This window comes from Mustela putorius, unplaced genomic scaffold (genome assembly GCF_011764305.1).
Source record: "Mustela putorius furo isolate JIRA1106 unplaced genomic scaffold, ASM1176430v1.1 tig00000145_pilon_pilon_pilon, whole genome shotgun sequence".
NCBI lineage: Eukaryota > Metazoa > Chordata > Mammalia > Carnivora > Mustelidae > Mustela > Mustela putorius.
In genome coordinates this window covers 49,627,580-49,639,593 of record NW_025421294.1, presented here as the reverse complement: position 1 = coordinate 49,639,593, position 12,014 = coordinate 49,627,580, and the positions used below count along the sequence as shown (strand labels likewise).

At 43.0% G+C, this 12,014-nt stretch overlaps 1 protein-coding gene across 4 annotated transcripts in view; it reads right to left on the bottom strand.

Moving 5' to 3' along the window:
- Positions 1–12,014, bottom strand: part of EBF1 (EBF transcription factor 1) — a 386,396-nt gene that overhangs the window by 25,988 nt on the left and 348,394 nt on the right. For all 4 annotated transcript variants that reach the window (XM_004737712.2, XM_004737713.2, XM_004737714.2 and 1 more), the window contains exon 11: positions 8,039–8,127. In XM_004737712.2, the coding sequence (XP_004737769.1) occupies positions 8,039–8,127 (89 nt within the window). The remainder of the gene's footprint in view (positions 1–8,038; positions 8,128–12,014) is intronic.

The following is a 12,014-nucleotide window of genomic DNA, read 5'->3' as shown; positions in this document are numbered from 1 at the left end:
TATATGCACCTCCAGACGAATGATATCTGTAAATTCCCAGGGCTTTACAGATGGTCCTGAGTATAACTGCAATTAAAATCCACTGCCTTGAGACTGCCGGGGCTGTTCTGATTACTCTGATGTTTAATTGAAGTGTAACTCAAGGCTGGAAATAGTGAGCAAGGTTGAAGACCTCCCTCCTAGTGTCTGTTTCTAAGGGCTTCGGTCTAAGAGGAAGGTTTTGGATGGTGGGGAGGGACACAGGAGTTAGCCCCTTGTTCCTCCTGTGAATTCTCCCTGAACTGAGGAGTAATCATATTCAATGCCCCTGCCCACAGGGTGTAATGTGAAGTAGGGTCAACGTGATCCTCCTCCTCAAGAGCTCAGAGCTAAAAACGAACTCGGAAGAGTTTCCAGAATTCAGCTACAGGCTAACTGCTATTACAGGTCCCAACGACAATGACTCTGCTGCTAAAGAGAAAAAGAATGATCTCCAGTGTCCGTATGTGCATGTGTCTAATTCACACTGCCAGCTGCCACGTTTGCTTGGCTCAGCCCTTTCTGAGCTAAGTTCAGTCCATGCTACCATTTCCCTCTTCCTCCACCTCCCACCCCCACCCCAGTCCTGGACAAGCTTGAGGATGTTTTTAGGATTGGAAAGCAAAATCACCTTTTCTCTTAAAATTCCTTTTTCTTAGTTCTAGAACGCAGTGCTTAGGGATACTAGCTCTGGGGCTCAGCATAGTTGGCTCAAATCCGTGCTCTGGTACCGGCCAGCGGTGTGAATGCCTGCCTCGGTTTCCCCATCTGTAAAGCTGGGTTTATACTCACACCTGGCTCAGCAGATGTATAGTCCGTGCTTAACTGAGCTGTAGCCAACACTAATACTGATAACCATCGCTTGTTCCCCAGAGAACTTCTGCAAATGATCTGCATTCTTAGAGTCAATGTGCACTGTTAGCTTCTGAACGGACTACCAGGGAGGAAGGCAGGTGACATAGAAAACCTGCATTTACCAGTTCCATAAGCTTGAGCAGATTACTTGGCCTCTCTGGGCCTCAGTGTCCTCATCTCTGAAATGGGCCCAATGCAATAATGACGAGTGGAATAACGTACCAAAAAACAAGTCGAAGGGAAAATTACAGCTCTTGTGAGGATCATGGGCTTTTTAAATGAAACTACGATCTGTCTCCCTCCAGAAATGCATACTCCTAAACCCGGCCCCCCAAGGGTTCTATATTCAGTCTCGGGGGGCGTACAGGACAAGGCTAAGCTCCCCCAAAGCAAGAGGCATAAGTTGAGGGGCCACCAAGCCTCTAACTTGAGCATATTATCAAAACAGGTTGTAGAATTTGCTTGTGAGGTTTCTGGCAAACACAGGGGAGAGAGGAGGAAAGGGGGCTGCATTCCATAATTTGTGCTTTGACAAGAGAATGCAGAGACAAAAATGTTTCTTGTCCTCAAACTCAAGTGTGTGTTTTCCAAGAGTTAAATACACCATATGCTTTGCTTTTGTTTCTGTATTTTTGTCTGCGTCGAGTCATTTTGGTTCCTGGGTAAAATGCTAATAGAGTTTCCTCAAATGACAAACATAAATGAATGACCAAGGTGAGAGGGTGGCCAGTGTCACAGCGTGGAAGTTACAGATGACAGGTTCTTCTTTGCTCTTTCCTGAAACCCTTACTTATCCCCCTTTCTGCTAACAGACGATGTGGTTATGCAAAGATTTCTTATTTGTATTTTCATCAAGGCAACTGCAGGTTTTGAATCACTGATAGTCTTTGCATAAAGACTAAAACAATAAAAGCATAATTAGAATACATTGTATACAGCCGACTCTAGTTTTATTTTGCCCCAGCTCTGTATTTATGATAAATCGCTAAACACGAACGCTCTTTAGGGAGGGTGATTTTGGGTCTCGTCTCTCCATTGAGCAAAAACAGTGCCTGTGAGTGGAGTCTGAATTTCCATTCTGCGAGTGTACAGTTGAACTGAATAATATTTGGCACAATGCAGTGCACAACCGAGCCACTAAATGGCTGATTTACTAAATTATTATTAGATGAGCCCTTGCTGTTCCAAATGAAAGTGCAGTCACTGTCTTCCTTCATGGTGTGTTCAAATTGTTCTGTGTTTAAATATTCAGCATGAGGCTAATGTGAACTGATGAACTGAGACTATAAACATTCACTTTCAATACAGATAGAGCGACAGAGATGCAACATATCATGTGGCCCGCGGAGGTGAAAATGATTTATATTTAAGGATGTTGCTGCCTACTTCCATTACTTTAAGGTACTCTTAATTAGCATGGTGTTGGAAATGACTAATTCCCACGTACAGGAAGAGCAGGCTCATGGAGGCTGAGATTTTTCCGCATGCCAATGAAGGAGAAGGGACCATAAAGGATTGGCTGCCTATGTAGTCCAGAAGCCCAAGTCTTATCTGTGTCAGGCTGCACCGCACCAGCCGAGGATAACGCGTCTCCTGGAAGAACTATGGTTTTTGACATTCAATGTTTATTTTTGTTTTTGTTTTTGTTTTTTCCCTAGACCTTCCCGGAGGGCCTTTAGTGCTTCCTCACTTCATCCGTCCCTCTGCAATCCACACACCTTCCGACCCAGGTCGGCTACCCAGCCACCCCGACACCTCTCTCCCACTCACCAGCTTCTTTCCTGACACCTGCTGGAATGGAGAGCAGCCCTTTGCTCCTTGGAAGAATACAGCCCTTCTTCCCTCCTCCCCTTTGAGGGCAGTTAGAGGCAAGCACTTAAAATACTGTGATCACTTACAGTAGATTAGAATTTTTTATTGGTACCGTGTTGCCATAACAACGTGAAGACAGCAGATGACTTAAGCTAAGCTTGCAAAGCAAAAGGCTGCTCATCTGGCAGTTAAAATGAATACAGTTCATTTCACAAGTTTCCCATATGGACTCTTAGTGTATGGTAATGAGGAGACCATATGGTGAGAGAAAATGCACTGAGAACAATTGGGTTCCACTGGCTGAGTGGGAAGTTGGGAGGGAAAACCGGGGTGAGAGATTCTGGTGTGTGCGCTCTCTGGGTTCAAGGTTTGCTTGAGGTTTGTTTTGGTGTTTGTTTGGGATGGTTGTTTTCCACAGGGGTTTGCGTTTCTTCATCCACTCCTTAATATGTCGGCTGTGCGAAATGACAAACATCTTGCAAATTTTGCAATATCATTCATCACAAACTGTCAGCAGTGTTTGCAAATCTGACTTGCAAGATCTTTTAAATGTGTTGTTCTTAAAAGGCAACAGAACTAAGTTTTTAGACAAAGTGCAGGAAAATTTAAGCACTTCTGACAAGCAGAAACATTAACAGTAATCATTTTAAAAACACTCGCATCTTTTGCCTGCATGTTTAGCTGTAAATAATGCTAGAATGTATAAAAGCTTTAAAGTAAAAATGTAATAAATACTTTTTATTATGTTTCATAAAGGATAAAAAAAAATGCCGTGAGCCATGTGTATGCGTTATCTGTATATGTGAACACATAGAGATGGATAGCTCCTCCTCTCCTTCCTACTAACCAGATTGGAGACCTGGGAAGACAGCTTGAAAAAGGCTCTAAAGTCAATTCTATACTATACATGCTTCATAAAAGATGAATATAAATGCATTAGTTAGACACGGTGAGCTAAATTAGAAGGTCAGGCAGGGCTGGGAGGGCTGAAAAATCACACACCCAATGAGTGTAATTACTCTTTTTTAAGTCTATTAAGTGGTGTTGTTCTATCAAGGCTCAGGGGTATAGGACAGGAAGAACAAGATAAAGTAATGTGTATTTATTACTCCCACTGGATCAATTTACCAGATATTTTCAGCTCCATAAAGCAAAATACACAAATGCCGCCTTTGTTACTTTTCTCAGACGGCTTTATTTTCTCTAAAAGAGGGACTGGCTCTCGCAGGAAAAACCGTTGGCCCTATGGAGGTCCCCACGCCAGCCCCTCTCCGTGGGGGAATGAGAGAAAGCTAGCAAGAGTTCCAGTAGGATAGGGGTGAGGTAACAGGCGAGGGACAGGGAGAGGAGCCAGTCACCTCAAGAAAGAATTATCTGGCTTTCCAGATCTGAAGGCAGAGTGGGAATAGGACGCAGTGGTAACTGTGAGGTGCTCAGGCCCAAGGATTCACATCTTCGGTCTCCCTCCGGCTAGCTGTGTGGCCTCCGCAAGCCGCTGGCCCTCTGGAACTTGGACTCCCGTGGAATGGGGAGGACCCACATTGCAGGGACTGGAGCCTCCATGTGCTAAAGTCATGCTAGATGCCAGAGGGGGCCCCTTGCAGAAATTCTCTCACTAAGGCCCAACAGCAACCTGTCGGGGCCACAGCAGGGAGGAGGAGGAGCAGGGGCTGGAGAGGCTTGCGCCACCGCACAGCGCGGTGGATCTGGTTTTCATACTCCACGTCCGAGTGGAGAGCTCACTCTCTGGGCCTCTGTACTCTTTGAACACCTTGACAAAGCAGGGCTGGCCCCAGGAGACGCACTAAGTAACCTTACCTGCTCCCTGGGCTGGTGGCAGGGTCCCCTCTCCCTGCCTTTGTGCTCATGCTCGCTGAGGAAAACTTTCAATAAACCGGAAGGGGATGGAGACACCTCTGGCCTTCCAAACAGTGAAAATTCTTGGCTCAGTGTTTCTGGATGACATCGTGCATGCTAGCGTCTCGCAGTCTCTGACTGACCGCAGCCCCCACCCCCTCACCTCCACACTACCCGCAGAGTCAGCCTTCACCCCAAAGTCAGTCACATGTTCCTCTCCCTCCCGCCAGGATCCAGAGAGGCAGGCAAGTTTGTATGAGACAGAACAGAATGCTTCCCTTTAAAATCTCAGCCCGCCCTTCTCCCTGTGTATCAGAAAAAGGAAACCAAAAAACACCTGGGCTTCGGATAATTACAGTATTTGAAATTTGTGCATACGGCCACTGTCACTAATGGTGACCTTCGGGGACAAAATGATTTACGAAGAAGGATTCAGCTCACTCCTGTTTCCTCATTTGGTAAGTGGGAAGATGTCTGCTCTCCCGACTTCTCTCCGAAGACGGGCTCCACTAAAACAAAGCATGTACAAGTTCTTTGAAAAAGCACAAGCCAGTATACAAAGGCATATTATTATGGAAAGCTGTCTGCTTGGTCTTTGGAGCAGTTTCATTTGACAGAATATGTGGGTGGTTGTATGAATCTAGCTTTGTCTATTCACAAACACATGGGTTTAATAAAGTGCAGTTTGTTTTTTAAGGTGTGTGGTCCAGGGCTCACTGAAACACTCCTGTCTGACAAACACTGACCATGATTCTAAGAAAGGCGGAGCCCATGTTTAATCCCCCTAACAATGGACAGCAGGAGTGTAAATCTCTCAAGGGCACAGGAATACCTCGAGCTGGCTCCATCCGCTGCTTCCTGACCCTGATCTTGAACTCTCACTCCACCTTAACGTTCGGAGCCAGGAGGACAGCCCTTGTGATGTGAGTCACGGGAGAGCTTCCTGGGGTGGGCTCCTGCCAGAGCCCTTGCACAGCTCAGTGGCTCGATGCAGGCTGCGGAGTGTTTCCTTAACACACAAATCTATTGTGTGCTGATGACTCCTCCCAAACCCAGGAAAAGAGGGCTAGGAATTCCACCATGAGGCCACCGGGGACAAAATGACACGTGCCCGGGCTGTTCCCTCAACAGAGCTGAACGGGATGTGGGACTGGAAACAGGTCTTTTAGAAGTACACAAAACTCAGTCCTATGTGCCTCTTTCTCTTCTTTAGGAATAAGACAAGTACTTCCTGACTTCTTGAGACCTCAGTCTTTAAACCAGAATTATCTTCTATTTTTCTATCAATATTTACTGAGAGGCAACGGTGAGCCAGGGAGCTGTGTCAGAGGGCACCCGCAGGATAACCTCTGTATCCTTACATGTTCCCCGTGAAGTCAGCACAGTTATTGTCACTACTTTTTAGATGAAGAAACTGAGGTACAGAAGATAAATCACCCGTGCAACTGCTCGCCAGGGTTAGACGTCCTGCTCGGCAGAGACTGGATGGCAGAGACCTCAGAAGCAAGAATGCCATTCTCACTCACTGGCAAAGAATCGTAGCTACCCTTTGTTGCGTGCTCAGTAAGCGGTTAAAACAGCAATCGGAAGAGGTAGAAGATAGTCCCATCTCCATTTGGTAGAGAAGGAAACTGAGGCACGGAGAGGTAACGAATTTTGGAGAAACAAGAACAACAACAAATTCTGATCCCAGCTGCATAGCTAATAAGTGTCCCTGGCCCGAGTCCCACCCCTGCCAATCTGACTCTCCAGTCCCTTTAGCAGATTCTAGAGACATCAAAATGCCAAATGTAACATGAAGACTGTCCCCATGTGGAAAAAAATTGAAAAAATCTGGCATTGTGGCCATGCCTTCTTTCCGCCACTGAGACACCTAAGGCACTGACCGGTGGGTGGACCTAACATCATTCACATCACTGTGCTATAAAATGACCAATTACAGTCCCACAGGGAATGCATGGGAGCTAGGTTCTTGCTTGATGGAGGAACTTAAAAGTCAATCTCTCCAAGGCACATCTTCACTCTAGAAGAGACTGTGGTTCACTATTACCATTAGATTATTTAATCGCTCACCAAGAGTAAGTCAGGGTAGAAGAGAACTATGTGTAAGACGGAGGCCCGCTGCAAAGACCAGGATGCGAACAGACCAACACGTCATATGACTTCTTCCTCTGAGGTGAGCTTTACGGAGGGGGACAGCAGGAGGCTGTGCTGAGAAGCTGAAGGTTGAGGCTGAAGTCTGTGTGGTTCTACCCCAGGTATGGGCAGAGAAGAGCCGTTTTTGCTGGTCACTGTACCTCTCATCACTCGGGTGAATCCTGACTCCCTCATCTGCGCCTCAGTTGGGGGGACACCCTTCTCCTGGGCAAGGCCTGTTCTGACAGGTAGCCTTGCTGCCCAGGGCACCCGACGTGCAGGGAGCATGTGACGATAGACGAATACCCCAAAGAAATCTGCTGCGCTAGGAAGAATGCCTACTTCATTTTTCTAAGTGTTTTACAAGAAGAAACAGACCTAGAAAGGACATGTCTCTAGCCCTGCTCTGGCAAGAGAGCACCCTCATCTACTCACTTAATTTACAGAAGTTTTCATTTGGGTAGTAAATGAAACTTCATTTTACTGTCAGTAAATGGTGAATGGCAGTTCCACTAATTCTCTGAATGTCTTCAGCATTTAACTGCTCTCTACTCGGGAGTCCTTGCAGAACTCTGGTTGCACTTTAAATGTGCCCATTACTTCCCATTGTTGTTCGTTGAGCATGGTGATCTCTTTGCCACAAGGCCCACAGTCCTCGTACAGAGATGGGAACACTGCCCACACTGCCAACAGGTACAGAATAGAAGCCAATACATGTGAACTTCCTACTTTCTGTATTGGCAACTAACGACATATTGCTGCATGGCATATATGACTCGGTCCTGAATTTTTGTTTAGTTTCTCACATGTTTGTACTGTATTTCCAGTTAAGTAGGATGCGTCTGGTGGTTAAGAGGCTCTGTCTTATCTGGCAAGTTGTAAGATCTGCCATATGTTTCTTTTGAGCTCTAGCTGCACCGGGGATAAGTGTAAATCCTCACATAGGTAGAAAGGCAGTGTCCTCTTTCCTCTTGAGAGTTGGTGTGAGGCAGGGATTAATAACCTGAACTTCAGAGTCAGGCTGTATAGGTTTGAATCTCAGTTTAGCAATTGACATGCTATGTAATCTTGGGCAAATGATTTGATGTCTCTTTGCTTGATTATTTTCTTCTCTAAAATGGAGGTAACACCTACCAAACTCAGAGGGTTTTGAAAGGAAGAAATAACATCATGGAGGTAAAATCAGTATAACACTTTTGGTATTGTTTTGGTATTGTTTACCTTGTAGTACCAAGCACACAAAGCCCACAAATGTTGAGCTGTTTGTCTATGAACTAATTTTTATCGACAGCAAAGTTTTCTGCTAATCACCTAAACCCATGTGTCCAGAGACCATAACCCGATAAAGAGATATCCTGACCTTTGGTAAACGCTCAGGGTCACCAGGGTGCCGAGGAATGACCTTCTGTAACCTCTGGAAACCATAATCGATGGTGGGTTCGTTGAGCGCTGCAATGAAGAAGTCACATGGTTAGAACAATCTCGGGAAATAAAGCAGACCACAACACTGATGGTATGGAAATAAGCAGGAGTCCAAAGTTTAATTTACACTTCTGAATTAGATCATGAGATGATCAGATGCTCAATTCCCCTGCTGAACATTTCTACTGTCTACTTCTGCTATTGACCATGGTAGGCAGTGATTTGCTCAAAAGAACAGTAACAGCAGGTCCCAAACTCTGTTTTTCTGGCCAAATTCCATATTCCTTACATAACCAAAAAATAGAAAGTAAAATGGCATTCGATGTGAAGTTTTAGGATTCACTGGTGAGCAGCTCAGGTCAAAATCCTCAAGGGCTTGACTGAGGGTAGCTCTGGATTATAAACAGCAGGAGGACAAGTACTTTCTTAACTGAAAAATCTCTGGTAGACCTCAGCAGGTACATCTCAGTCCCTCTATGGCAATGAAGCCTGTGACCATGTGGTGAGGGGCAGGGAGATGCAATCTCCCTGGGCAGGGAAGCCGATTCTCCCCTTGGATAGAGTCTGCAAGGTGATAGGTGTTGAACATGCCCTTGATACAACACCCTCACATCTAAAGTGACAGCCACGTTTACCAACATTAATATTATTTCAGGAAGAAGACCGGCCTCTGTGGAGTACTAGCTTGAAACAGCGGGGTCTCCAAGGAAAATTCTTCAAGAGACTAGAAGAAGAGCAAACCTGTAATAATATTTGGAGACAATGGTCCTTATTATATGCATACTGTCCACACTCTCTTCAAAGCAGACTTAAATTAAATGTGTGATACGCAGTGGACTCTGGAAATTTTTAAAAATTTCTTCCCGAGATATGAAATATCTTCAGCCTTCCTCATCTGACCAGGAAAAGATGGCAGATCTGTTCTCTACCCACGTCCCCCTTATCCTTTAAGTGGTAAGTAGGTGGGTGGGTATTTTTCTTCTTTTCTTTTTTAGTGTAACGAACGTTTTCAACCACATATTTTCTCCCATACTGAGTAAAAAGACAGTCTTTGCAGTTCTGACATTTAGCTATACATTAGAAAACAAGTTGCCACATGCTTTACTTAAAATGCATTTCCATTAACCTAAATTTTAAAAGTAAGATTCATACTACTACTAACTTTAAAAAACTGTATTAAATTCAAATAGGTCCCAAGGCTAATGGAAGCAATTTGTATACCAACCCAAACTGACTGGCCCACTTTTCAAAATACAGGTATGATAATCTTGTGGTTTTAAAAGGACATTTAAATTGAAAGACTGTGAATTTAGTACATAATTATACCAATAGAACCCTTTAACTTGTCAACTTGTAAATCTAAAAGGCTATCAATCATTTCTAAAGAGGAAATAAACCTTAAAATTCCTTGACTGACAGTGCTTACTTTTTATGTAACGAAAAAAAAAGGCAAAAAAAAAAAAAAAAAAAAAAAAGGCTGTGTAAAGTGGCCAGAAATCCATTTACAAAAGTACATTGTTTTACATAGGTGAGTAAAAAGCCAATAATTACACCTCCAAAAGACACATAAATCAGAGTAAGTACTTTTTCCTCACTTGTATATTTTAAGTTGGAGTGAACTTCATGTAACTTTTTATTGAAAAGATTTTTTCCCAAATGCAATGGTTATTGAAGTTGTTAATAGAGTAGCATTTTCATTTAAGACAATGTAATCATTTTTGCAAATATGAGATTTAGGTATCTTCTTCCCCCTTCCCCCACTTCCAAACAGTAAACTTTCAACCTGTCTCTTGTGGAAATTAAAATTATACCCAGGTGTACCAAATTTCTCTATCTATACTAGTATATGAGTTAAGGCACAATATTTATTATTCCTCCCATTTTATGAATTACTTTCTAAACCCTTGAGAAGAATTCTTTTTTCAAATTAGATGTGTAGAGAAAAAGCCATAGAACTCTTTATGCAGGGAAGCTGTTACTCATAAAATCCACAGTACTTACTCAAGAAATGCAGGAAAGAGACAGGAATGGGGCACCTAGGTTTAAGTTATATATCACATCCATCCCCCACCCATAATACTAACTGCCATCAAGGATGTTTAACCATAAAAATAGCTTTAGACAATTAAATATATCATTTTAATATCTGAAGACATAATTCAGCATCCTGAAAATTCTAATTCTTGGTTTTATTATTTTCATCTAAGCCACCATTAAACTTGAATTGTTGACCTGCTCCTACAGTTGTTTGCATAATAAATTAATTCCTGCTGTGTCAAGAAACCCGTCATGGTTAAATGAATGACTGTCTGACGTACAGTGGGGTGGGGAGGATGTGTTTCTCTGTCCATCCAGCCAACTCACAGCACAATGACAAACACTTAATATCTGCAATTAAAAGAACCAATTCAAATATCATATGGACCTAATGGCTAAAGAGCTGAGGAGAAGTCATTCTGCTGCCACAAAGAGTAATTGGGTTAGATATATTAAGCCCATTATTCAAAGGAAAACAAGCATCCACTCTATGAAGTATACTATGGGAGGGGGTATATTTCAGATAGTAAGACAAAAAACGGGTTCCTGAGTGAGAAGGTCCATCTGATAAAAAGACTGTTACTTACAAACAAAAAACAAAACAATTGAAACCAGATTAAATGTTTAGGGAGAAGGATGGTTAAATCATGGCATACCCATGGAATGGAATATGATCAGTCCTCAAAAGCAATGCCATAGGGAAAAAACAGTTACTGACATCTAAAATATTGCTAGGCTAACAAACAGATTACAGGAGCATATGTACAATATGGTTACTTTAAAAAACAAAAAAGACTGTATTTATTTATTTATTTGTCAGAGTGGGAGAGAGAGCACAAGCAGTGGGAGTGGTAGGCAGAAGGAGAAGCAGGCTCCTCACTGAGCAGGGAGCCCCACAGCCTGATGCGGGACTCAATCCCAGGACCCTGGGATCATGACCTGAGCCAAAGGCAGATGCTTAACTAACTGAGCCACCCAAGTGTCCCACAACATGGTTACTCTTAAAAAACTGAACATACATAGAATTTAAAAATGTGTCTGTGTATAAACTGCCTAACAGTAGCTATTTCTAAAAAAGTGGATCTTGAAGTGCTTTTCTTCCTTCTCTTTGGCTGTGCATTCTCCGAGCTTTCCACAATGAGCATATATTACTTTTATAATCAGAGAAAAAGGTTAAAAGCAAGAAATTGTTGCTGAGATGGAATTTGACCTCCTTGTATAAAGTAATGACATAAGAAACTATGCCTTAAAAGGGGTCTGTATACCCTTTAATAACCTTGCATAGGTTATTACAGACCATAAGAAAAATAAGTAGTATACTTTTGGCCAGTTGTATAAATATGTGACTATTCATAAACTCTCTGAAAATCAACAGAGAGGGTAACGAGGAGGAATCATAAAGAATGGTATATTTATTTCATCAGTGGGGGTAGTTGTACCTCAGGGACATACGTCTACTCTGCAAGAATGTAATATAAAGTTAATCCTCCAACAAAGTGACCTCATTGTATTCAAGCACAGGGATCAGGAGGCACCAGTAGAAATGGGACTAATCAATTTTCCCCCCTAAAAGTTGGGACAATTCCGAGAATCTAGTAGAGAAAGAAAAAAAAAACTTAATTGAGCATAATTAACTACAAATAAAGAAGCATGAGCATCTTAGGTTGAAAAAGGAAAAGCAGATGAAGTTATAAACTACAAAAGTAATGCAAGGAAGAGATAGCCTTATGTGACTCTGCTTCCAAACACCCCATCCACAGTGTCGGAAAAGGGCTGTGGAAGGTGTTGTCCTAAACCAGACACTGACAGTAGCAGAATAAGGGACGCTCAGAGCATTAGGAAAATCTGGAATCCCACAATTAAAAAGGCCCCATTTT